This window comes from Colletotrichum paranaense (assembly GCF_030867605.1).
Source record: "Colletotrichum paranaense strain IMI 384185 chromosome Unknown Scaffold_3.1, whole genome shotgun sequence".
NCBI lineage: Eukaryota > Fungi > Ascomycota > Sordariomycetes > Glomerellales > Glomerellaceae > Colletotrichum > Colletotrichum paranaense.
In genome coordinates this window covers 4,098,504-4,124,038 of record NW_026848961.1, presented here as the reverse complement: position 1 = coordinate 4,124,038, position 25,535 = coordinate 4,098,504, and the positions used below count along the sequence as shown (strand labels likewise).

The following is a 25,535-nucleotide window of genomic DNA, read 5'->3' as shown; positions in this document are numbered from 1 at the left end:
GCCTTAAGGCAAGGTCCGCGCGTTACAAGCACCTTCCTCCATTACGCGATAGAGGCCTTTCAGCTCTCCTCCCCCATCAAACTCTCTTGTACCTTTCTAAGGGCCTGGACAACCCCCTGAACCCGTCAACCCACCCTTTGCTACCTGACTGCGTAGGTTCCCAGGTACGCCAGCTTCGGTCCTCATCATCCCGTTGCTGTTAGCCCGGTACCACGGACCAAGCCCAGGGCTTGCCATCGTCTCGCTCGTCCTCCACGTCGTCGTCGCACCTCTTCATCCAACCGACCATTCGAGGGCCTAGTTTGTCACCACAATTCCCAATTCGACAAGCCCGCGCCCAGCTTTGCTCTCGCTTCCACTGCCACCGCGAGATCACGGCCTCTGCCACTTAACCTCATTACCTTGCTTCACCTCACCTAACCCTGATTTTCGTCACCGGCGCCGCGTCGCTTCTTTTTGGGTTTTTGCCTTTTCCTTTTTTTTTACGCCTCCCCCCAGAGGCCCCGAGCCCTCGAGTACAACCTCTCACCTTCTCGCTGGCGAACTACATCCAAAACCCTCCAGACGAAATCAAACGAGCGCTACCACTACCACGACACCGCTCACGCCCCTCGCTACTCTCACCACCTCGACATTCACTTCCCGCACCGCCGTTCTGCTTTCGCTGCTATCGCGCTTCTGAGCACACACCCCCTTTCGAAGCGCCATCCACTACAAGCTCTCTTGCCCGTCGTACACGCCCTTCCTGTCGAGCTTCTGGCACGAACCGCACAGCCTGCCGACCGATCCTCATCTCTCGTCGTCCATGATACAGCTTTTCACAGTTGATCCTTCGCCTATCGATCATTTTGCTTTCGACTTGCTTTCATGACCGGCGACAAAGTCGTCTTCCTGCTCGCCAGATAATTGTCGTGACGACGTCCTACGAAAAAAGGACATTCTGCCCGTCATGACTGCTGTCGTGGAGGATTATTTGGAGAGTCCCATGGACAATGACGACGTCTTCCCTTGCAAAGGTTGCGGCGAGGTACGATGGCCCACCCCCGTTACTTCTGACTATTCTGCAAGCACGTACTGATGGCGGTACCCTACCCGACTAGATCCTAGAAGAGGGCAAAGCGTTCGAACTTGGTATGTTCCCTACAATTGCTTCTCTTCTCAACTCTCTCTTGCCCTATTCTCTGTTTCTGTAATATGCTCTGAGCAGCATCATCATCTGGCTTCACCCTGTGGCCATGATGTCCTCCGTGGCCATGGCGTCGTCCGCAGTCTCCAAGTTCAACCAGGCTAACCAGTCTCCTCCTCCTTCAGCTGGCAACCGATGGCATCTCAACTGCTTCCGCTGCAATACTTGCGGCACCCTTCTCGATTCCGATGCGAACCTGCTACTCCTCGGCGACGGCTCGCTCATCTGCAACAACTGTACATATAGCTGCAGTGCCTGCAACAACAAGATCGAGGACCTCGCCATCCTCACCGGGGATCAGGCCTTCTGCGCAACGTGCTTTAGGTGTCGCAACTGCAAGCGGAAGATCGAGAACCTGCGATATGCTCGAACTTCGCAAGGTATTTTCTGTATGAGCTGTCATGAGTCGCTCATGGCAAGACGGAGGAAAAAATCAAAAGCAGCAGCCCAGGCCAAGTCGAAAGAGAAGGACGGCTCCCCCATGATTACCGACAAGTCACTTCCCGCCTTGCCACCCAATGCCATTCCTCCGAATGCCTTCCACGATACCAAAGTCGACCCCGATTCAGACAAGGAGACTCCGACCGAGCTGTCCCCAAGACCGCGACCGGCATACGGCAGAAATGATTCTTCGTCAAAAAATAGCACTCGGCCTTCGCGTTCCCCTGAGCGTGTCTCCGAGCCCGCCAGGGAAAGCGGCTTGGGTCTTCCTGCTGCAAACTACCGCAACAACCGCAACTCGACCATGTATGCTCCTAATAACAACGCCGATACTAACGGCGGTGACGACGGTTTCTTCATTCCGGTGGCGCTGGATAACAACCCGGCATCGAATGCTACCCCCCGATCGACATCGGAGAACGTGTCCAGCGCATCCAAGAAGGATAAGGACTACTTCAGCGTGCCCCGAGCCAGCACTGATCAAAAGGGCGAATCCCAGTCCTCAACACCCCATATTGCTTTTCAGGAGAAGGGTCGACAGCCGTCGTCTGATTATGAGTCCGGGCCCATTAAGTTGCCGCTACGCAAGACTTCAAAGTCATCTCGGCATGACGGGCGATCATCGGTCATCAATGACGAGAAATCGCACAAGGTTACAACCGGCAAGCTCTCGCCATCGATTGATGAGTTTAAGTTGCAAGATGCGCCCAAGAGCAAGAAGCTCATTAGCCCGAGAAGTGCCTCTCACTCGGCCGCCTTGACCCCAGAGAGCGGCAGCGCCAAGAGCAGCGAAGGTGTTCTACGCAAAGACAAGGAGCCGTTTCCTAACTTGCCTTCGTCCGATTCACCTCCACGCATGGCCCGATCGTCTCAAGATTCGAGACAGCGCGATGAGGGCGAGGTGCGTCCTTCGATGGACTCCATCTCTTCCTCGCGAACAGACACAACTGCTGGCAAATCCATTGCTCGTAAAGAGCTTCCCTCGCGTAGCTGTAAGTCAATTTCGCACCCGTGTTTTACCATCATGCAAGGCGCACCGACCTAATCTTCTTTTTACTCTCCCACAGCCAACGGCAAACCTCTAGGTCGATCCAACACACATGATGAGACAACCTCATCAGGTCTCGCAGCCGGGCGACCGAATATGACTGAGCACAAGCTCAGCGATACTTACATGCAGCCTCGAGCACCCCCTCAACCGCCCGGCAAACCTGCCAACTCTCCCAACCCTCCCGCAAAGGATCAGGCGAACGTCAACGAGGAAGGAAAGGTATCACCTAAGCTGCCTAGATGGAGTGCAGGTGGCGATTTCAGTATGGACGAGGACATGGCGAGGATACTTGGCACCGACGCAGATTCGTCGTCCATCCTTCGTCGTGTATCAAATGCCGTCCGTCACGGACGTACCAACAGTACCGAGGGTGGTCATTCTCAGACTCAACATCCTCATAGAGTCACAGGTCACACGAGGAGCATCAGTGAGACCACCCGCGGTACCGCTTCTCCTCGCTGGCCCAAGACCCCGATTGCCGAGGATCCCAACGGACATGAGATCAGCAGCCCTATTTCCCTGCACTCAAGCGACGATCCGGCTTTCCTCAAGAGGCAATTGCGCAACTCAGAGAATCGTGTTGCCGAGTTAGAGAGACAGTTCACTACGGAGAAGGACTTGAAGCGTCTTAACAAGACGCTCATTGAAAAGCGCAAAACAGTTTCGGTGTTGGATACTCAGACTGAGATTATGATTCGTCAGCTGGAAGTTCTCGCCGGATACGTCGAACGCGCAAAGGAGACCAAGACACCTGTCGATCCCCGCGACCTGGAAGATTCTGCAATCAAGGAGTTTGTGCAGAAGCTTGACAAGGTCAAGCAGGCCATGAGCGCAGCTATCGAGCAGCTACACGAGGAACGCGACGAGCTAGTCGACGAGAAGAACCAGGCAATGGCCGACAGGGACCGCGCCCTGCTGGAGTTTGAGCAGCTTTCTTCCAAGAACGCCCAGCTTGCGGACATGAACAACGAAATGACCCACCAGATCCAAGAACGGTTCAAGTCTCAAATTGGAGGCGAACTCAAGTCTCCCAACGGCCTTGGCATTTACAGCCAGAGCAAGGTCTTCTCATCATCCAATCTGAACCTCACCGACTCGGCGAGCATGACCACGACTCTCGTTCATGAGACGGATGAGCCAGTTGTTGAAGCTCGACCGACAGTGGTTGATATCAGGAAGGGCCAGGTGAAGAAGTTCAACTGGAAGAAGGGATCCAAGGGCCTCGCAGGAAGCGTGGCCAAGGGTGTAAACCGTGCCGTCGTGGCTTTCCAGCAGGAGCGCGAACGCGGTCCTCATCAGGGCCTGACGGGAGACAGCATCGGCCTGCCGTACAATATGACTGTTTCTCAAGTAGAAGCACCCAGTACCCAGGCTCCTGGAGCTGCCTCGCAGCAGAAGAATGCGCAGCAAGCACAAGGTTTTGGCTTCTTCAAGAACAAGAATAACCAGAAGTCCATGTCCACGACCAACGTGTCGACGCCCACGATCGCAGAGGCGCCCACCACCTTGTTCGGCTCAGACCTAACTGAAAGAGCTGACTACGAAAGGCGCACCATCCCAAGCGTAGTAACACGTTGTATCGAAGAGGTTGAGCTTCGCGGTATGGATATTGAAGGCATCTACAGAAAGACGGGCGGCAACTCCCTGGTGAAGGTCATTCAAGAAGGATTCGACAAGAGCGAGGACTACGACATCTCAGACCCTGGCCTAGACATCACCGCGGTGACGAGCGTGTTGAAGCAATACTTCAGGAAGCTGCCAATGCCGTTGTTAACGTACGAGGTGTACGACAGAGTCCTGGAGTCGAATGGTAAGTTGATATACACACATTCCCGCCCGAATTCTAAGCTGACATTGCCTGGTAGCCATCACAGACCAGACTGAACGCTGTGACCATCTTCGTAAGGTTTTCAGCACGATGCCACAGCGACACCGCGACTGTCTTGAGTTCTTGATGTTTCATCTTGCGCGGGTTGCTCAACGGGAGCCTGAGAACTTGGTAAGCTTTCATTTCAGTGGTGTAAGGTTGCAATTAAGCTAATTGATATGACAGATGTCTCCCAAGAACTTGGCGGTCGTGTTTGCGCCCACTATCATGCGGGACACGAGCCTGGAACGTGAGATGACAGACATGCACGCCAAGAACCTGGCTGTGCAATTCGTTGTCGAGAATAGCCACACCATCTTTACCGACTGAAAGATTGGCTTGGATGGACAAAAATGATGTTGGAAATTCATGTACATATCAACGCACCCACGACTTGACGCCCTCGACCCCCTTTTATTCAACGAATCTGGCCCGGAGAAACCTTTCCACACGCCTGACGGCTTTTATTACTACCTCACATTTGGATTCGAACAGTTCGAACGCCGTCATGACCGCAGCAATACGGGAGTATTTCTCCACGCCAGGGAAATTTAATGATATCCACACTTCTTGCTTCGGGGCACGAATGGAGTTTTCTTTGGTTCTCGAAGGCAGGTTTAGGATTCAGGGCTGAGGGGACGTCTTCACTGTCGTTGCGAGAGCGCGATCTCACCTCGTCCAACCATGAGGTGTCGAGGGCGGTTCAGTTCAATCTTGTGGCGAGGTTTCTGCAGTTGGTTAGAAGTAGGACGAGTCATACGTGACAGGATGACGACTGAGCACGACGCTGAAGAGCATGGTACTTGCGCATGGAGTCATTGCGGGCGAGATGGAATTCCAAGTTTAGTGACGCTGCAAATATCTCATGGATGGCCCAGCCCATCCTTTGTATCTGAACAAAGCCAAGCCGAAACTTTTATAAACCGTGGTGCCCTAACAATGTGATAATGATATATACAATGTGGTATCAAGCTCTGTATAAGGGCGTGCCAGACTACTTATCAGGTCTGACCCGCTCCTTCTTCCCATCCTTCTTTTTCTCGGTTTTTGCACCTTTACTTTGAGTCCCCAACCATGCGCCTCACCTTCTCCAGCAGCAGCGCGCTCTCCCTGCCCAGCCTGCGCTGCCCGCCGTTCTCGGACCCCTTGCGCGCCTTCGCCATGGCCCGGCGGTACCGCTCGCGGTCGGCCGTCTTGCGCTCGCGCTCCTCGCGGCGGCGCTGGATCTCGGCGCGGCGGGCCTCGGCCTCGGCTTTTTTCTTCTCGGCGTGGGCGAGCTGCTTCTCGTAGTAGCCTGGTTTGCGGGGTCTGCGCTGCTGGCGGGGTTCGTAGCGGTCGCCGCCGGCGGTGTCCTCGTTCGCGGCGGTATCGGCTGATTCTTCCGCCACGTGCTTGCGTTTGACGGCGATTGTGTTTGGGTTGGGGGGTTCGCCGTCATTTTCGAGCATTTCTGCGCGGGAGGGGTGGACTTCTTCTTTTGAGGGGTGAGGCGTGGTTGTTGCTGTTGCTGTTGCTGTTGTTGGCGGTGTTGGTGTTGATGAGAATGAGGATGTGCTTGTCTCTACTGCTGATGATGATGCGGTTGCCGCTGCTGGTGCTGAAGTTGGTGCGGGAGATCCCGTCTTGCTGGAGGGGTCCTGGAGGGAGTCGAGCTCATCTTCGCTTGAGATGTCCTTTGCCAGCGCGGCGGCGGGCTGCTGCGCATTTGAGGAGGAGGAGGAGGGCTCCCGAGAAGCGAGTTCTCGCTCCTTGATCTTTGCGTAGGCCTTTTTGATCTTGGCCTTGTGGATGAGCTCGATTTTCTTCTTTTCGACTGTGAGGGTGGAGGTTAGTGAATGATGATCATTTGAGAGGTTCAGGGACGTGTGAGCTCATTACCCTTTCTACGCCATGGACCCTCAGGGAGCGTGTTTGGTCCGAAGCCCTTGCGCTTCTTGACTTGGTGGTCTTTTGAGGAGGATGTACCCTCGGCGGCGCGTTTAGGAGCCATGGTTTGGGGTGGTGATGGTGAGTGAGAGAGAGACTGGGATGGGGCGAGAATCGGTCAAGCTGTCGGAAACGAGCGAGGCGCGGTGTCCCACCCTGGATAAATGAAGTTTCGTATGGACTAGACGCTTTGAACGTGCCTGGATCGGGCGGGTGCGATTCGTTTTGCAGACGATGTATGTGTAAGATCTTTGTATGAGAGTGAGAAAGGTTGATGAAGTCGATGAAGCGATTGAGCAAGGATGAAATTTTAGGTGGATCCTGCGATGAGAGGTTCGAAAAAGTGAGACGAAAGTAGCTTAGCGCGTTTTTCTCCGCTGGCCAGTGCGATCCGCGTTGGACGTTGTGGACTGTGGGCCCTCCCCGGCTCCTGGCTATCGGACTTCACATTCCGGGATCCACCTAACGGCAAGCAAGCATGAACAAAACCGCCTGCGAGAAAAGAGCCTATGACAGATTCTCGAGAGCTAATTCTACACGTGCGATGACTTACCTTCAAGCTTTTAGCAGCGTTGAGGACCCCTTGTGAGCCTCACCTCTCAGAGCGGACGATCTCTTCGAGGAACCGTCATCTGGCACCTCGTTGCGAAGTTGACACTCGCATTCGGAGCATTAAACGATTTCCTATCCGAAATTATTCTTCATCAAAGAGAGAAAGCACCATTTTCTCTGCAACACGAGATATGTAAGCTTGATAATAAATATGATGAGGAAGTTTCTCTAAATCCGGATTCAGATCATAAGTAGACGTTTCCAAGAGAACTAAAGGATGTGGTCGCAGCTCAGTTCGGGATAACGTTAATACACCTAGGTAAGGAGCATCCGCCCATCAATGTACTAGTAGTAATATTTCAAAAAAATAGTTCACCGCCGGTGTGGCTACATCTCTTGATGCTCATTCCGGGACTCGAACTCGTGATACTCGTATGCGCTAAGCCTGTCGTCGAGTAGGCTGGTTGGCGATTTGAAAGTTGACCTTATACCACTCCACCACCCAGCCAGTTTGACCTGACCCGTCGACCTAGACGGGCGCCTACTGGCTGGTGGCAGGAATGAGATTAGGGGGGCATATATGGGATACCTCGCAATCCCTCGATACAGACGCTAACCTGCGGCCTCTACGACAGTATTCCATCCCCATGAATACTACTAGACTTAGCCACATATTCGTGAGCCTTGGACTTTCACCTCGCAATAGCACGCATCGATACGGTTCCATAGCAGAGTCTAATCAATCACACTCATTGAAACTCCATCCACATACCGATTGACGGCTAGAGCAGATTACAAGTGCTTGGAACCACTCATGTCAATATACGAATCTGACTCTTCACCTGGCAATATTGTACTTCGGGTAAGTAGCCAAAATCGGACAACCCATTGACGTGATTCTCCCTCCTTGTCTGTCAAAGTACGTAGCCTGCTTCTTTTCCACAAAACAAATAAGTATTCAATCGTGTGAAGAGTTTTTTTGAACTTCTAATCTAGCAAGCTCTGCTACTCGTTCGGAGCAAAGATTCTATGCACTCGTGGTATGTGTAATCGCTGCACACCTCTATCAAGATAGCATGTACGCCGCCTTCCATCCTAATCACGACAATTGAGCCGAAACCCAATCAAACCCTCCCAGAGCAAACTTCAAACATCTACGCTCTCACCTCTATGCCCACTCTCAAAGCTTCTCAACCAACCTCACATACAAACTCTCCGCCCTCGCCAGCACCGCGCCCCCCTCATCCTCGATCCTCGCATCAATCCACCACTTCCTTCCGACAACTTTCGTCACCTCAACAACACACAGCACCGTCTGCGGCGTCCTCACGGGCTTCACATACGTAACGTTCAAATACGCCGTCATGTACGCCGCGTCGGGAATCAACCCGTTACTCTTGTTGACAGGAAACACGAGCCCAATCGTCTCATCCAGAATCGTGGCGACGATGCCGCCGTGCGAGACGTCCGGGTACCCGTTTATCCCGCTGCGGAGCGTGAGGAGGGCTTTGAGCTGGCGGATGATGGTGGGGCCGGCGTCGTCGTCCTTTGGTATGTCTGAGGTCAAGGTACTTGAGGATGCTGACGACGACGACGACGACGACGACGACGACGACGGCCGCTTGTAAAAGGTCAGGTACGCGGCAATCGTATCCGTCGTGTTGAGGGTCGTTGAAAAAAGCTGGTCCTCAGTGTTTTGTTTGGGGAACCGCGAGGGCGCCGTGTCGCGGACTGTGTCTGGTTCGTTGAGGTGCGCCGCGCACCAGGGGAAGGACAGGAAATGCTGGACGTCTGGGTTTGCCGACTTCATTGTTGCGGTCTGCTGTCCCCTATCCTTACGAGCTTAAAGCTTGATGCCCTTTCAAAATCTTTGGATACTGTCGAATGTTATGCGTAGGCAAGCGACTCAATCTTGACGACATGTACTATTGAATTGAGCGACTTCGGAGTCCAATGATATTGATGGAGACCCGGTTGGTGATGAGCTGTGGGTGTTCTTTGAGTTCCAGGTTGAGAGCTTCAATTGAGTTGGAAAAGAGCCGAGGTCTTTTTTTATCAGATCGGGCCCGTGCGTTGGCACGCGGCATGTCACCACATCCACGTAAGGTAAGGTACCTAGTTGCGGGTAGCCTTATTGGCTGTCAGGGTGGCTGCTACCTTAAACTACAAGAAACATGGGACGAGCAATAATAGACTCGACAGTTCTCTATTGGCGTTTCTCACCACAAAAGTTCAATCAAGGAGTTTTATAGGTTTCTCCTGGAGGCTTGGCGGTGGCAGGTTCGGCGGTGACAGGTTCATCCCATGCCTTCATCTGCAACTAAGGTGCTTACCTGCTTACATTCACAACTATCCACTGACACGCATGGCTTGTGGATATAGACACTTTACTACAATATTGTCCTCTCGTCTTTACAGCATGTATCGAAACCCCTCGCTGGCCGTCCTCTTACGGCCCCCAGATCCCACCAAGCCCTCCTCTTCTTCGGCTTCGCTACCAACGGCGCAAGCGACGTCTGTCTTGCGGTTCAAGTAGGAGAGGTAGAACCTCAGAGACAGCGCCAAGACAGCCACGGCGAGCATCGCACCCGCGCAGGTCTGCATCCCAGGCGCATAGAAAGGTGCGTCTCGATCCGGGTACAACCTCGTCCCCACAAGCGGTCCGCATTGCCCAATAATCTGCATCAGGGCGAACCCCCCGCCCTGCCTACTCTCGGACGCTTGGTTATTGATGCTCCATGCCACGGTGAGCGTTACGACGTTGAAGAAGCCAATGGCCGCCGGGTACACTGCGAGATACCGCAGCAATGGCGAGAGACCGATAGGCTTTGCTAGGGCGAGCGCGGCGTATCCGCCGGCCGATGCGAGGGCATGCAGTATGATGGGAATGGACCGGGTTTGCGCCCGATCCGATAGATGCGCTGTGAAAAGTACGGCAAGAAAGGCCAGGAAGTATGGAGGAGCACTAAGGCCTTGCGATGCGAGGCGAGAGTGGCCCATCTCGGTGAGGATCTTGGGCAGGAATACGGGTAAGGAGGAGTACGCCATGTTGGTAAGAAAGAACATGGCCGCGGTCAGCAACGCCATGGGATCGCACAAGACAGCAAACACTTCACCAAGGTTGAGATTGCTATGACCCTTTCCCCCATGTTTCTTCTGGCGCGGCTTCTCGCGTCGAAGTCGAAGGCGAGCCACCTTTTGCTCCCGCGCAGTGAGATAACGCGCCGTATCCGGGCTATCGGGAATGATGTGCCACGCGGCTACGGCGGCGAGAACGGATGGGAAGCCCTCGACGAGGAACAAGAGACGCCAAGGGGCTATGGGTCCAGCCTCTGCATAGTTGGTGATGAGCCAAGCCAAGGACGATGCGAATGTTGTTGCCAACGGCGCGGCTGCCCATAATCAGTCGGTTGGAACGGTCGTCTGGAGTGACGAGATACTGACCAGAGATGAATATAGCGGTACGAAATGCTAGTTCCTCTCGTTTGAAGAAGAAGGATAGGTAGAACGGTATGCCTGTGAAGCCGGCCTCTCCGATACCCAGCAAAACCCGAAGGAAAATGAGCGTAGGGTACGAGACGGAGACGGACTGCAGCGAGGCAGTCAGTCCCCATGAGAGGACAATCATGGAGACGTATATGTGGGCAGGGATGAGCTTCCATAACAGCGACATCCACTCAAAGAAGATGTACGAGATATAGAAGGCCGTCAATGTCCACTCATACCAACCGTCCCACGGAGGATTCGTCTGCAGATCCTCGTCCATACCAGCTATGCGCGCATTGCCAATATCTGGAGAGGAGGGGCTGTCAGTAGGTCGCAAGATCACATGGCCGCGGCTCAAGGTATGCCATACTAGATCGATCCAAGAAACTGAGCATAAATAGCAGTGCTACAAAAACCACCAGCTTTCGGTCGTGCTTGCGAACAACGGACCTCTCCTCGTCAGGGGTGTAAAGCTGGAAGCTCGCGACGGTGCTGGTGCTAGCTCTTCTCCGCAGCGACGTCACTTCATCACCCCATCCGTCGTCAGTATCCTTCGCAGGTGATGCACTTAGGCTCTTCAGCTCGTAGGCCTGGCCACCGCCAAGCTGTGCCTCATGCAAATGCAAGTCCTCGACATCATCATCGTCGTCGTCAGGGTCGAAATCGAGGTCGCTGTCGAGACTGAACTCGGCCGTGGTCTGCGCAAATGACGGTGACGCTTCGCCAGAGCGATTTGAACGGCTAGGTGTCTGAAGCCTCGAGGATTCGGCCATTACCACAGGGAGGGGAACGTCATGCGTCCCGTCAGAGTCGAGGACACACGGTCACCTGGGGACTGTTCTGCAGGCAGGAGCAATTTAAGTCATGGAATTGGATGCTGTGCAGATGTTTGGCTTGCAGGCCGTAGTCCGCGATGAATGCAGGTCTTCGTTCCGCCGCATTGAAGGTGGGTGTTGCCGACGAAGCTAGGTTAAGATTGATGTCTTGAAAGAGCGAGCTGGGCGCGTTGCTACTGAAATACATGGAACGGTGGAAGGATGATCGAGAGAGGTCCCACGACCAGTGACGTACCTTGGCAAGCTAACCCCTGCTCTACTCCAGCTGTTAGTGAAAGGGAAAGCTGCGGATCCTCCAAGGTGTCATTGCGGCTGGGTTTAGCGGATTGCGGGTTGCGGGTGTCGGGACGATGTGCGGCAAGATGTTGGAGCAGACAGGGATAAAAGATGAAGACTTTAATAATCTCCCTTTCTCTCTCTTCTTCCTCTCCTTGTCTGTTTTCAATGAAGTAGTCAATTATACAAGTAAACGCCTTCGCTTTGAAACCGTGTCTACTAAAATGCCGCGTAGGCGTGCGGATGGTTCGCTTAAAACGGAGGATGCCGTGGCGTGTCGTACCTAAGACAGCACACGGTACAGTGGTACAAATACAGGCTCAGGTCGTGGAGAGCTGCCTCAAAGACGCCCACCATTGAGCTTCTAATAAATGTCATCATGGCCCTTCTTCCCGAACAGTCTTCCGAGGCCGCCTCCCTATGGATCATCGCCCTTCTTTCCGAATAATCTTCTGAAGCCGCCGCCCTTGGGTGTCTTTGGCCTAAAGTCCATTGAAGGTTTGCTTTGTAGTGTTGGCGTCTCCTTTTCCGTCCAATTGCCAACCATGTTGGGATGCTGGGGAAGTGTGCCGTAGGGCAGACCCGCCTCCTTTGGTGAGAGCTGTTGCGGCGACATGGCTGTTGCGAACTGACTCGCTGGTACGCTCGACACGTACTCACGGGGTGATGCCCCTCCTCTCGATGTTGAAGGACCTGCACTGCGGTCGCGAGGCCGGGGTGTCGCGTTTTCAGCCTCCCTATCCAACTCCTCCTCTTCTGCCCTTGCCGCACCCATGTCTTCAGGGAAATCGCGCACCTCGTCGCCGCATACCACAATGTACCAGCGAATATCCTCTCCTCGTTGAAGCTGATCTCTCAGCTTTTCGAACCAGCCAGCCTTCTTCCCTGACGAACTCTTCTTCGCCTTGTAGAATTCATCGCTAGGGGCGCTTGCCATCGCCTTGGTCTCGCTCAGTCGTTCTTCGTACCGCATGATCTCCTCCGTTATTGAGTTGCTCAGATCAATGCGTACTACGTGGTCGGCAACATATGCGTAGGGACGGCTGACATAGCTTAGATCAGTCGGGTCATACTCCTCGAGCAGCTTGACAGCACTCCAGTCGTTCTGCAGGACGTCATCCTCCTCTGGCGGCACGGTCGAGGCTGGGACATCGTATTCGTTGCGCAGTGCGGCGGCTTTGGATGCTTTGGACTTGTTGCGCTTCTTCTTGTCACGTTGGGCCTCGGTTTCGTCGGGTATGGGCTCGGGAAGGAAGTCGAAGAGAGAGTAGAAGGACTCGAGGATGGCAGGAGACGAGTTTGGCGCAATGATCCATTCGGGGGCAGCATCGTCGATGTTCTGGACGACGACAAAGACGCGGATGCTTCGACGGTCCCAACGAAATCCGTGGCAGAGGTAGGTAGGCATTGTGGGTAGTCGCGATAAAGCTTGGGATGGGCGGGGAGGGGTTGTGGAAGATAGGACGAAGCGGTATGTGGCGGGGCCTAAGCAGGTAGCTCAGGGGGAGACGGGAACGATAACGAGCGCAGATCGGTGGAGAGCTCCGAGCTAGGGGTCGGATGAGAGCTTCTATTTGCCAAAGTCGAGATCGAGTGTCGTCGCTTGCCCGGGTTTGTCGTCATTCAGCGGCGTCGAGAGCGAGAGATGTGTTGTTGGCTGAGGTGAGCAGGTTGAACGAATTAGACAGCCCAAACCCGCCAGAGAGGTGGAAGAGGCGTAGCGGGTGATGGGTGTCGTACGTCCTATCGAGAGGAGAGGCGCGTCAGGGAGTACAAGACCCGAGACGGGGTTGAGCCAAAGTTGGAGATGGGAGAAGCTGGCAGAAAGATAGAAAGGGGTCAGGTGTTGTGAATTGCCGGTTCGACGGTGAGTTGAACGGTACGCAATGCATTATTCGAGCTGTAGTCGAGGAAACATAGCTTGTCGCATCGCACGCTGGGCTGCGGCGCACCTGACGCCCAACGAAATATTGCTCCTTGGGGGGGCAAACAAAGACTGGGGAGGTCGAAAGCGGCGTAGCCTGTTGGAAGGTGAAATTGGAAAGGCGAAGTGTGAGTGGCCACAAGTCAATGGATAAAGTGCAAATCGGGGCGGGAAAAGCAAGAAAAGAAGAGCAAGATCAGGCCAGGCGAAGAGACAGCAAGGCGTGAGGCAGAGGAATGTCGAGAAGTGAGAAAGGGAAGCTGGAGGTGACTGGACTGGGGAGCTGTGCTGCTGGAGGGAAGGGACGGGAAAGAAAATATGCCAATAAGAAATGGCCACCCAGGATCTGGCAGGCGCCACCATCCGGGACGTGTGGCCGGGAGAGAGAGAGAGAGAGAGAGCTCTTCCACTATCCGTACCTATTACTAGGTACGTAAGTATGTACGTTCTGGGATCGCAGGTTGGCTGTTGTGTGTGGCTTTTCCCATGCACCTTACACAGCAAAGTGTCTGATTCTTCGAAGATCCTTCCTTGCCTCCGTTCCCTCACTGGAGGCTCAAGATTCTGGGGCTGTCTGTGCTCCGATGGAGATCATGGGGGCTTAGCCACGGCCTTGAGTGCCATGGCCCATGGAACACGGGAACAGGCCTTCTTCTGGACACTGCAGACTGCTAGTGCCTCGCTTTCGAGTGCATCAGATGTCACTATTTTCGTGACCATCCGCCTCGGTTCGAATCGATCTTAACTCGATCGATAGTAAACCAAAGTATATGCCAGTAACCCATCCTCGAGACCCGGTACCTTGCCTTATATATTCCCCGTACGGATAGAGACAGACAATGGAAGATCTTCACAGCAATACCTACGGAAAGCTATGACATGCATGAAACTAGGACCCCCGGAGCTGTTTCCCGACCCTGAATCCCCCCTCCAGTCGCAGGCAATTGCTGGCTTTAGGTAAGCAATTAAGGCCCACTCGGCATGCTACCTCACTCTGCGTTCCGTTCTTGCGACTTGCGGCTTGCCTCAATTCCGAGCTGAACCTTGATTGCTTTTGTCAGTTGCAACCGAGGTTTGAGTTGGATTATCTACAGGTAGGGCGCACTGTTAGTCCTATTAGTTGTGTTCCTTCCTTGGCATCCAACTCAAGTTGTTGAGACGACAACTCCTATACGGCGTTTACGAAACCGAGACTCTATAACCAGCATCGACAAAGCCATCAATCTTAGCTTTGCTATCCATCTCAACACAGACAGGATACTTGATAACTTTTGACACCAACTTTCAACCTTTGCCCACAGACAAGCTGCAAGAAGCACTCGCATTCGAACCCAAACCACCGGCGGCCAATCAACAGCCGCAACATGATTTGAGATTCGCGATGGAGGCATACGTGTTCAGCACAACTTTACTGACGGCACCGGGTTTCAAGCCGTCTTGAAACTGGCCAGAGGGAACTAGAAAGCTTAATCCCTGCGCCCGGCAACAGTCCAGAGGAGGACGTCCCGAAGCATTCGTATCCAAAGTTCGAACAGGTGGGGTAACAAACGCAGTCTTGCCTTGTCATGCCACTGTCTTGTCTGTCTCGCGCGGCGCGTTTCCGACGACAGAAAGCTGTCAAGAAGCCCGGCTGACATTTCATCCCTCCCGGCCCGAAGCTCACATGCGGCTGCGGCATCGCGCGCACAGTCTCGACCTTTCTCGGATGTTGTCACAGGATCGCGGGGTAGATTGGCCTTTGGCACGCGGCGGTATACCATATTATTAGCGGCAATGATGACTGAACACCAAGGTGCCATGTCTTGATCTGCTACATGGATGCTACTTTACTCCATCGTAGCTTTCATCCCATCACTTGATGTGCCGATCACCAAAGAGTACCACACCCCACAAACGCCGCTCCAAGCAACATCAACATACTCGAAGCTACACTAGTCGCCGCACCCGATGCCGCACCAGTCGCCGCCGTGCCTGTTGCCGTGCCACTTGCCGCACCTGTCGTCGAGCCCGTTCCCGCACCCGTTCCCGTACCAGTTGCGGCACCTGTCTCCGCAGGTAACGACGAACTTGAGCTCCCCGTGACAAGAGAACCGGTGTAAGGCGCAGGGCTTGTGAAGGGCGAACACGTTCCGGTCGCACTTCGAGAACTCATCAGAGACATTAGAGACGAAGCTTCCCAAGCCCCAACGTACTCGGATTCCGTGAGTATCCGGTGGACTGCCTCGACCTTCTCCAATCCTGCAGTAATGGCCACAACGACAGAGCGCGCCTCCACGAAGCATGTGTTGACGGCGAGCTCCTCATCCACAGTCCCGGTCCTGAGCGAGGGGGTTGACGTTGATACGTGGCACCGTCCATACTGATCTGAAATCACGGGATGGCCGTCAGTGCCGAGCCGGCAGTCCCAATATTTCACGATGCCGGACGTGGCCGTATTGCTTCCGACCCAGCTAGAGCCCTCAATGTGGGTGACGTTGGCCGGCCAGTAACCCTCCTTTTGGCAGGCTGCATCGGCCGTTGGGCACACAACTTGGTATGTTGCCGTCTCACGCTCGTACGCAACGACAGATGCTTCGAGACTCCCGGTCGGATGAGTATCATAGATAAAGAAAGCTCTAGCGGATGATGTGACTCGAGGAGCCTGCACGCTGGAGGTCGATGTCGCGGTCGTTTGCGCGTCGACGAGAGCCAACATCGCCGAGACGGCGGGAAGGAGCGACGACGTCTTCATCGTAACAGAAGGATTGCTCAGGGCGTGAAGTTTGATGATGTTTCCGGGAGCCGGGCGGAGGCACTTGTAAGTTGCAGGTGTTGTCTTTCACATAGTAACTCAAGCTCAGAGCGACAAAGCGGCCCCCTTTTAAATAACTTTTCGATGAAGCTTGGCAAAAGAGTTGGTTGTGACTTCAGTGAAGTCTGCCTTAAACCAACGGGGGTCGCGAAGCGAAAGGGACTTCTGTGCGGAGGAGAATATTCTTCCAGCCATTGGGAAGACTGTGCCTGACAGGGGCCCAATGTAGAGGTGCAGGACCATGAGCTTAATTGAGATATGCTCATGGGTCCGGTGATGAAGGAACAAACCCTAGGAGTGCGAATTGATGTTGAGGTCATTCTAGCTGATCTCACGATACCAGCTTCAAAATACGCTGGCAGGAGCATCCGTATCGACCCAGCTTGCGACTTGCAATGTCGGATGCAGACATTTATAATCTCGATGACCCTGGGAGAAAATGGTCATCACCAATTGATATTCTAAGTACTTCCTTAGTGGTGAGGGGATAAAGGTGTTACCGCGATATCTATGGCTGCTTGTGCCGCTCAAGCTCGCCTGGGACGTTCAGGGAATTTCCAAGATGAGCCCGTCTGGACCTTCAAAAAAGAACAAGCTGGTCACGGCAGATACCAACCACAATGGGAACAATGGCTCTCGAACCGTGGTGGCATAGCCTCTACTGTTGCTGCTGTGCCGCAGGATTACGAGAAATGAGGACGGCTCGTCACATGGTCTTGCTGACGTTAAATTGAGGTGAGGTCACCCTTTTATCATATCTCTGGAAGCAAGTTCCTCTCGGCTGGGTTGGGCCATGGGCCGGGCGTCGATGAGCAAAGCTCTTTCGCAAAGACTAAACAAGATTGACGAGACTCCCTCTCATCGAAGACAATCCTTCTCCCCCGATCCGATGCGGATGTTGAAAATACTCATGATTAGTGATTCTCCTCTGGTTCTGTTGGCGAAATTGTGGTCTGCCTGGCGGTTAAGAACCCCAGCAGCTCCTCCGAGGGGCGATTGGACGGCTGCTTCGTACGGCTGAAAGAAGCTTAGTCGGACCGCCGGGGGTTATCCTGCCAGAGGCGCAGACTCGGCCAGGGGGTGGGATGAGCTCAGGCCAATCTCTCAGGGCCATCCCAGAAGAGAAGCCTTTTCCCGCTCTTGGATGATTTGGTTGTCCATGCGTCGTATTTCTCTTCCTCACAAACCGCTCAGAGTTGAGTCTTGGAGAGGATATGGATGCTTGCTGGTTCATCAGCAACGTCTCAACGTCTGTCAACGAAAAGAGTCGATAAAAGATCGATCTATACATCTCCAAGACTCGAACTTCTAAGCACTGCCTGCGGGCGTTGATGGACCATACCACCCCAGTCCACGTCGGCGACTACAGGGTATCGTGTGTTGATCTACTTCCCCTTTCAAAATTTCTGCATCTTGCCGCAGTCGCTGAGCAGAAACCTCCATCTTTTGATTTCGGAGTTCTTCAACATCCGGAAGAAAGCCTGTGGGTGATAAGTTGATAACCCCACAACGACGGAGTACACAGTTCCACCCTTTCGCCCAGAGATAGAGATGAAGATAGCCTTTCATCTCCTCTTCCCCTCTGTCTCCATAACGAACGTGGTCACGCACACACCAGTAACCACACACACCAACCAGCCTGGCAACGGGAGCGCCCATGCCCTCAAGAAGCGCGAGTTCCTGAGCAAACGGGCGGACGAGGCAGCCCAGCGGTCCAGCCCAGGAGAGAATAGAGATGGTGGTGCGGCGTGCGGCGTGCCACCTTTCCATCCAAGGGAAGGGCTTGCCGCTTCGGCCCTCTTGCTAAAAACGATCCCAGGCGCAATAAGGCGCCGCAACGGCGCGGTTGACTATGTCTGCTAGCTGGTCCCTTTCATTCAACCTTCTAATCCCGGACCCTTTGCTGGCGTTCACCTTGCCTTACTTTATACGGATGCCCATCTTGAAAAGCAATTCGGTTTTCCCATTGACGAGGTAAACCTCAGATCTGGCAGCCATCGACAATTGAGAATGTGCGGAATCATGGATACACTCAGCGTTGCAATAGGCAATCAATTGTAACCTCACAAATTCAGCCCGCAGGCCCGCCGTTCCCACAAACCCTGTTATTGGGTAAGTCGAATGTGGTAGCAATGTAGCATCCATGGGTGGCCCTTGTCAAACTGTGTCCCACAGCTGGTAAGCACTAGCAACCCAGAGAGCACAATGTCGTGATGCTCATCACTGAGTTGGCAATCTCTCTGCTTTGTCAACTTTGACTATACTACCCCATTGGTTCCTTTCCGCGGATCCAATTGTTCTGGGAAATCATTGATGCCAATCCATGAGGCAATGGTCCTTTTGAGGCAAGTTTTTCCCTCCTTAAGAGAGAGAGGCACAGGGCGTGATAGATATCTTCTGCCCATCTCGTACCCGACTAAAAGAAGCGCATAAGAGCTGCCTGGGGCGATCCGCTCGCCTGCATGGTAACATTAACGCTTGTCTCTCCCGCAGAAGACGTATCCGGTGCCGGGATACATTGTGGCCAGAAATCACAAACATGTGTCTTTGCTGCGCCGAACTCTCCAACACCAAGTCTCCCAAGGGGCAACGGCGCACAAACGCTCCTGTCAAGCTTTCGTGGCTGGGCCTTGTGCGACTCTTGGTGTGCTCCTCGCGGCTAACCCATGCGAAGGAAGCGCCAGCTGGGAGCTATTTTACATGTTACTGCGTACGCTACAAGCTTCGTTTCTTAAAATCCTACGAACCACGGCAAATTTGAAAGGAGAGAACTTAGCGCCCACGTAGGCAACTGGAACCCTGCAAAGCCTCAGCCCATCAGCTCCATCACCAATGGTGGTCGGTCCCGTCTGAAGTTTCTTCTTCCTCACGTTCTTCTTCTTGTCCTTGGCCCGTCAGCCATCCACCGGTGCCCGCAGCGGTGGTGGTCTCGACCCCGTTCTTCGGGACCCCTGCAATATCTATCTTCTTACATACGCGAGAGTGTGGTCGATTCAAGGATTGGATCCGGCGACCCGTGCTGGCCCCCCTCTACTAGTGTAGCAAGCTAGGTAGCCATGCCATGCCCTGCTCACTCTCACTCTCACCATCACGCTCATCACTCCGTGGTAACTCTTCGCCCAGACGTTGAAGAGAGTTCAACCATCAGCCCAAAGGATGGGTAACATGGGGGGCCATTGCCCGGGGTCAGATTTTACTGCAACGCTAGACTAACATGTCTTTCCACCCGTGGCCACTCCAGCTCCTTCGTTGATCTACCTCCTGCTCCTCCTCCTTCTCGATCCCAGCTCATGCTTCTCCCGTCCCGCACCTTGTCCAATCCTTCCGGCTCTTTTCTGGTGCCTGTCTGTCTGTCCCTCTCTCTGCCTCCTATGAGTACCGTCAAGTACTTAAAAATGGCTCCCAGGGTAAGTTCCCCGCTTGGTTGCTTTCCCCTTCCTCTTGGCTCTCCTTTCTCTCGGTTTTTCCCCATCTCTTTTGGTTTCTTCACAGCTTCACCAAAGATCTTATTCGATCCACCGAAAAACTGATCATGGCTACAACACAGCACCAGTACGATGAAGGCCCGGAGCTGGCACCTCAGCATCAGTACCCCGAGGTCTACCACCCGCCACCCCAGCAGTCGTACTCGGCCTCGCCACAGCCAGAACCCGTGACGCCGATGAAGCAGGAGGGCTCGACGTACGGGTACCCGGCCTCCGGCGTCGACCAGTCCGTCTACGGCGGCAACCAGTACCAGAACCACGCCGCCGGGGAGACTGCCCCTCAAAAGTCCAGAAAGACCGTCTGCGGCTGCACGTTCCTCGTCTTCCTCCTCTCCGTCATCATCGCCGTCTTGGCGGCCGCCGTCATCGGTCTTGCGGCCGGCACCGGCGTTGAGGCGAGCCGGGCCAACAACGCGATCCAGGAGCTGGCGGCCATGTCGGCGTCAGCGACGAGCGGCGGGACGACGGCGACGACGACGGTGACGGTGACAAGCGCCTCAGCGACGGCTACGGGGTTCAACGCCCTCACCAACGGCTGCACCGACTCGAGCGAGACGACGACTGGCCAGACGTACACGACTGACTTTTTCGGCAAGAAGACGTTCACCATGTACTGTAAGTAGTGCACCTGAGAGATCCCATCTCACTTTTTGCGCATTACTGACATGCTACCTCAAGGCAACAAAAACGCACCCAACTCGCCGTTGATGTCGCTCTTCACGGCAAACTTTGACAACTGCATGGACGCCTGCGCATCCTTCACAAACTACGAGCCCGGGTTCGAGGGCAACGCGTCGTGCACGGGTGTTAGCTTCATCCCGCTGTGGACGACGAGGGCGGGCGCCGTCGAGGGCAAGGCGCCGGGCAACTGCTACCTCAAGCCGGGGAACCAGACCAAGGGGAACTTGGAGACGCCCAATATCGGGACCGAGTGCCATGCCGCCATCATGAGCTAATTTTTTTTGGGGTTCTCCATCAAACCTAATGAGAGTCAAGTCCAGGCCTCACTTGTAATTTGGGATGGCGTGGCGCGGGGCGTGTTTTGTTTCTCATTCTATATACCACTTATCTGGAAAAGATTATTACGTGTACTATGTGGACACAATTTTTGGGGCGTCAAAAGGATATTTAAAGCATATGGGCAGGGCAAACATACTTGCCTGGAAAGTCAAGTGGCATATGAGAGAATTCTTCCCTTCAGCCCACTGTGTCGACGCAAGTCTTACACGATGTTCTACGTGCAACAGCATATCTCACGCCTCGGGTGGTCTTTAGGGTGCATTGGATCAGATGATTCGATGATGGGAGTGATGCTTGAGTCTGTGATAAGGATATTTCCCGAATTTGCAACCATTCGACGCATCGGATTGAATGAGAGCGAGTGGGAAGGAGTGTGATTTCGGTACGGCTCAGACAGGGTTCTCAAATACGACTTTAGAAGGAGGCCATTGGGAAGCCAGAAGCCGTCGCGGAAAACGAAGCAACTTTCATACTAGAGACTTGGGGCTGTGTCTTATTTGGCATGCGGCATCTGAGGCATATGAGGCAGGCAAGTGTGCCCATGGAGAGAAGGATGCCACGGCCGTAAGCTTTTCAGCTCAACTCATCATGATGAATAAGACGACAACCTCACAAACTTCAATCGGTGCATCTTATACAGCGTTAGGTTGAGTATGAAGAGTTCCCGCGGACTCTATAGTCGAACTCGTGAGCTCTTTATGTTTTCCAGCCGGTAGACTGGCCGCCATCAGAAACAGTCGGTGAGTATCGTCACAATCACAACATTAGATATCAATTCCATCGTCAATTCAAATTGCAGCTGAATGAAGGACGACCCAGGGAAACTTCTGATGATGGATTCAAGGAAGTAATTAGAATCATGTTACCATCCAGTCCGTCCGACTCAGTTACTTTATTGCCGTGGCTTCGAGTTAAGGCGCGTCCATAGTGATGAATGGGAGCCGGTATATCATGTTGCGTGTATCAGATGTTCTCACATCTATTAGTAAGAAGTGAAGTATGTCGCATGTTCATCATCGAGTACAGCGTACTCACGATCCCGTATCACATCGTATCTTCTCTGGATTGAAATTGCTGCTTCGAGTTGAGCGCCAGCTTGGGGCATAGCATGAGCACTATGTATTCAAATCATGCGCCGTATCGTGTGATTTCCTTGAAAGCCAGAGTCCGTTGAGGTCTGTCTGTCATGACGGAAAGACTTCATCTTCATTTTGAAATTGGCCATTTCTTGCTGCGTGGTCAGTCTTATTCCAGGCGCGTCGTAGGACGCTATCCCTCGCCATTCCTTTTCGAGGAGCTGAGCCCCCCGAAACTGGCTATCTCGTGGGCAAATGAGGACAGACATTCCACTTAGTTTGCATATGAGAAGCGCACTCACTGGAGCTAAACATTAAGTGTTGCTGGAATGGGAGTGGCACTTGCCCGTGTTAGAATAACCCGACAAGGGTCTATCAAATATTTCCCCATCGGCAGGTGATAGCGCGATTCGCACGCAGACGAGCTGAACCAGACCCCCGGTATGGCCGGTCTCAGGCTCTCAGCTCAGGTCGATGTTGACGTGTAAAGCCTTCATCAGCTTCAACGGAAGCCGCCACTGGAAGGTCTAGATTCGAGGTGAATGAGGAGAAAACGAGTCGCATATTCGTTGCTTGTCTAATTGCGTCGACGCAAGCCTGTCACAACAATGTACATAAAATGACGGCCGAATCCCTCGACGAACTCACCCAGCGGGCGGCTTGAGCATCAATCTTCTTCTCCTCATCGCATCTGTATAATACCTTTATCGAAATTCCATCATGGTTGGATCACCTGCCACAAGACATCCTAACGGAGCCCGCCTCCTTGCCCTTGACGGAGGTGGCGTCCGCGGCGTCGTCTCCCTCATGATTCTACAAGAACTCATGCGCCGCGTCCAAGTGAGAAAGAAGCTGGAAAAGGAGCCTCTCCCCGTGGATTACTTTGAGCTCGCAGCCGGAACTAGCACAGGTGGCATCATCGGCATCATGCTGTTCCGACTTCGCATGACGGCCACCGAGGCCATTAAGCAGTACGACATCATTGCCACGGACGTCTTCAAGCCCAAGATATATGGCTGGAGCATTGGATTCCTCGGAGACACGCTCTCGTCCTGGGTTAACAATAGCAAGACCGTGGTGCAGAGTAGTCGTTTTGACGACGCGTCTTTGATCGCCGCCATCAATAGAGTTGTAGATGAACTTGGCTTGGACAAGGACGACAAGCGGTTGAAGGGGGAGGCTCTGCTTCAACATCCAGCAGCCGGCAAGTTGTAAGTCGATAAAAACTCCCATAACACCTCAGACTACGTCAAGATTCTAACGTTTGAAACCAAGGCTTGTATGCACAACGGCCCAAAACAGAGGCGAAACGGTTTTGATGAAGACGTACAAGAACACCAACGTGTACACCAGTTCGACAGTAAACAACCTCATGAAGAGCCACGGAAACGAAATCACAATGAGTCTCGCGACGAGGGCAACTTCTGCCGCCCCGACGTACTTTCCCGAAGTCAAGTGGCCCGCGGGCGCAGAGAAGCCTCTCACGTTCTGGGACGGAGGACTCTTGAACAACAACCCCATCGATCAATTGTGGAACGCGCGGTACGATCTCGTTCAGCCGGGAGAAGCACAAGAAGGGGTCGAGGAGCCCAAGATCTCGTGCGTGATCAGTCTCGGCACGGGCTACAATAAGACGGAGTCGCCAAACGACTCTTGGTTCCGTCTCACGGGGGTCGCGGCGACGGTGATGGCGTTCGCTACCAATACGGAAGCCAAGGGTAAGGATTTTTCGAGGCACATGGCGGCGCTCAACAGCAGGCAAAAGGGCCCCAAGACGGCATATATCAGGTTCAACCCGACGCTCGGGGAAAACAAGATTGGTCTGGCGGACTATACGCAGATGACGCTGCTGAAGGAGCTTGCCACGAAGTACATCAACCAGGCCTCTGGGAATGAATATTTTGAGAAAGCGGTTGACGCGATTTGCTGTTAGAGTTAGCCTATACATGGATGAACGTTAAGCAAGATTGAAACCAATGATTGCGAATGATTCGCACTTTCCAAAGCCTCAACATGAGACCATTTTCCTCGGTATTGTGTTTTGTTGGCTAGGCTCATCCGAGTCACTGCTGCAATGCTGAGGGCCAAAACAACTTGGAGATACCTCCGCCTGGCCCGGTTGATTCATTCTTAGGATCGCCGGTCTCGCTTCTTTCTCGATGAAGTCCAAGGGGACCCCATGGGATAGTTGTGATCATGCCAAAACTTGATTTTCAATCCTAGAAATCCTTCCGGCCGAGTTATCCACTTCAAACCGCTACAGACCGATGGAAGCCATCTTCGGTCGGCTGAAGGGCCATCGCGCCGTAAGCTTTGACCTAGACAGTCCTCCGATTTCGCAGCCGCAATTGACAAAGGGTCCTAACAAGCGCCTTTGTTCGAGGCTCCGAGGCTCTCCTCGTACGGCAGTGGAGTCCGGAGTGGGTGAGCAACCCGGGTCTAGCGCACGCCGAGAACTTGGACCGACGGAATGGGTGGGTGGTCGTTTTGCATCTCGAGTTCTCGACTCATCCCCCAAGCCGGGGGAGCGGTCAGCGGTCGTCGGGGGTGCGGCTGACGGGCGGGCGGGCTTGCAAGTTGCAATCAAGCATTTTTCATGCCCACATGGACATGGGAGAGCCGCGGAGAAACAGTCGCGGGAAGCTTGGGAACAAAACGCGGAATCGGCTTCGGCTTGAGACCGCACCTCGTTCTCCTACCAAGTCTGATGGTGTCGGTCTTGGTTGCCAAAAGTACCTGATAGTGGAAGGTCGCCTTTTCCACCTTTGACCGGCTAATTACTGCTGGCTGGGTAGATCCCATCTCTGCTCAGAGATTTCACAGGATTAACCTCTGTCATGGTCATATACCTCAACTCTGCTTCGACCTTGACTCACAAGCCGCTCATCTAGGTCCCGGCCGACATAACGACGTTGAAAGAAATCGTTGTGCATGGGTGTAAGACGGGAATGCGAGTCTCTACGCCCTTGGTGTCCTTCAAGAGCCAAGGCCGGCGCAGTTGCTCGTGGCTTGAAGTGTGGTGTTCTGGGTGGATGGCTGCAGAAGGCGGGTCAATTATTAATACCGGTTACACAGGACCATGTTGAGAAGGACGACATTGGCTGAACAGCCTGGGTAGAAGCACCCCCGTAGGGTTGGCTATAGTGTTTAGCTTCAGCGTTTTCTGGTGTGAACGGCCTTACCGTCAGACGGACATGTTCAACACCCCCATTGACTAGTAGCGGAACATACCATGAGATGGGTAGGCTGCGGAGTAACCTACTGCAGGCAAAGTTGCCAAATAGAAGAGCGAGCCAATGCTGTGATCTTCAGCTTATCGGCTGAGAGCGACGAGTCCATTGCATCCTTTGCAACCACCTCAGCCTTCTGAAATGTAGAAACAGCATGATGGTTCTAGAAAGCACCCTGCAAATTGCCTTGCCATGCTGTATCCGTATGCGTCCTAGTACGAAAGTTCCCAAGGATCTGTTCTGTTCGTACTTACGATATCAACACCCTCCTCTTGTGTCGATTGGCGACGATGAATGAGTCTGCGCAACTTGAGTCTAAAGCGATATTATCCCTTGGGAGCATCTGATGTTAAGGATCTTTTTATCTTGACTTAAATCCCACAATGAC

At 53.6% G+C, this 25,535-nt stretch overlaps 8 protein-coding genes across 8 annotated transcripts; 3 read left to right on the top strand and 5 right to left on the bottom strand.

Moving 5' to 3' along the window:
• Positions 1–1,238: 1,238 nt before the first annotated feature.
• CPAR01_04952 (RhoGAP domain-containing protein) lies at positions 1,239–4,875 on the top strand (the record flags this gene model as incomplete). Its single annotated transcript, XM_060489232.1, has 4 exons — positions 1,239–2,619; positions 2,695–4,488; positions 4,544–4,677; positions 4,732–4,875. 4 exons carry the CDS (start codon positions 1,239–1,241, stop codon positions 4,873–4,875), a joined length of 3,453 nt encoding a protein of 1,150 aa, XP_060353438.1.
• A 725-nt stretch (positions 4,876–5,600) lies between these two features.
• On the bottom strand, positions 5,601–6,535 carry CPAR01_04951 (uncharacterized protein; the record flags this gene model as incomplete). Its single annotated transcript, XM_060489231.1, has 2 exons — positions 5,601–6,358; positions 6,409–6,535. The coding sequence occupies 2 exons, from the start codon at positions 6,533–6,535 to the stop codon at positions 5,601–5,603; spliced, it is 885 nt and encodes a 294-aa protein (XP_060353437.1).
• Positions 6,536–8,203: 1,668 nt separating this feature from the next.
• CPAR01_04950 (thioesterase superfamily protein) lies at positions 8,204–8,833 on the bottom strand (the record flags this gene model as incomplete). The annotated part of the gene is made up of 1 exon (XM_060489230.1): positions 8,204–8,833. The coding sequence occupies one exon, from the start codon at positions 8,831–8,833 to the stop codon at positions 8,204–8,206; it is 630 nt and encodes a 209-aa protein (XP_060353436.1).
• Positions 8,834–9,435: 602 nt separating this feature from the next.
• CPAR01_04949 (major facilitator superfamily transporter) lies at positions 9,436–11,282 on the bottom strand (the record flags this gene model as incomplete). The annotated part of the gene is made up of 3 exons (XM_060489229.1): positions 9,436–10,415; positions 10,468–10,829; positions 10,960–11,282. 3 exons carry the CDS (start codon positions 11,280–11,282, stop codon positions 9,436–9,438), a joined length of 1,665 nt encoding a protein of 554 aa, XP_060353435.1.
• A 757-nt stretch (positions 11,283–12,039) lies between these two features.
• On the bottom strand, positions 12,040–13,029 carry CPAR01_04948 (uncharacterized protein; the record flags this gene model as incomplete). The annotated part of the gene is made up of 1 exon (XM_060489228.1): positions 12,040–13,029. The coding sequence occupies one exon, from the start codon at positions 13,027–13,029 to the stop codon at positions 12,040–12,042; it is 990 nt and encodes a 329-aa protein (XP_060353434.1).
• Positions 13,030–15,412: 2,383 nt separating this feature from the next.
• CPAR01_04947 (uncharacterized protein) lies at positions 15,413–16,276 on the bottom strand (the record flags this gene model as incomplete). The annotated part of the gene is made up of 2 exons (XM_060489227.1): positions 15,413–15,683; positions 15,738–16,276. 2 exons carry the CDS (start codon positions 16,274–16,276, stop codon positions 15,413–15,415), a joined length of 810 nt encoding a protein of 269 aa, XP_060353433.1.
• A 3,592-nt stretch (positions 16,277–19,868) lies between these two features.
• On the top strand, positions 19,869–20,777 carry CPAR01_04946 (uncharacterized protein; the record flags this gene model as incomplete). The annotated part of the gene is made up of 2 exons (XM_060489226.1): positions 19,869–20,436; positions 20,500–20,777. 2 exons carry the CDS (start codon positions 19,869–19,871, stop codon positions 20,775–20,777), a joined length of 846 nt encoding a protein of 281 aa, XP_060353432.1.
• Positions 20,778–22,637: 1,860 nt separating this feature from the next.
• CPAR01_04945 (uncharacterized protein) lies at positions 22,638–23,850 on the top strand (the record flags this gene model as incomplete). Its single annotated transcript, XM_060489225.1, has 2 exons — positions 22,638–23,128; positions 23,193–23,850. The coding sequence occupies 2 exons, from the start codon at positions 22,638–22,640 to the stop codon at positions 23,848–23,850; spliced, it is 1,149 nt and encodes a 382-aa protein (XP_060353431.1).
• Between the last annotated feature and the right edge of the window lie 1,685 nt (positions 23,851–25,535).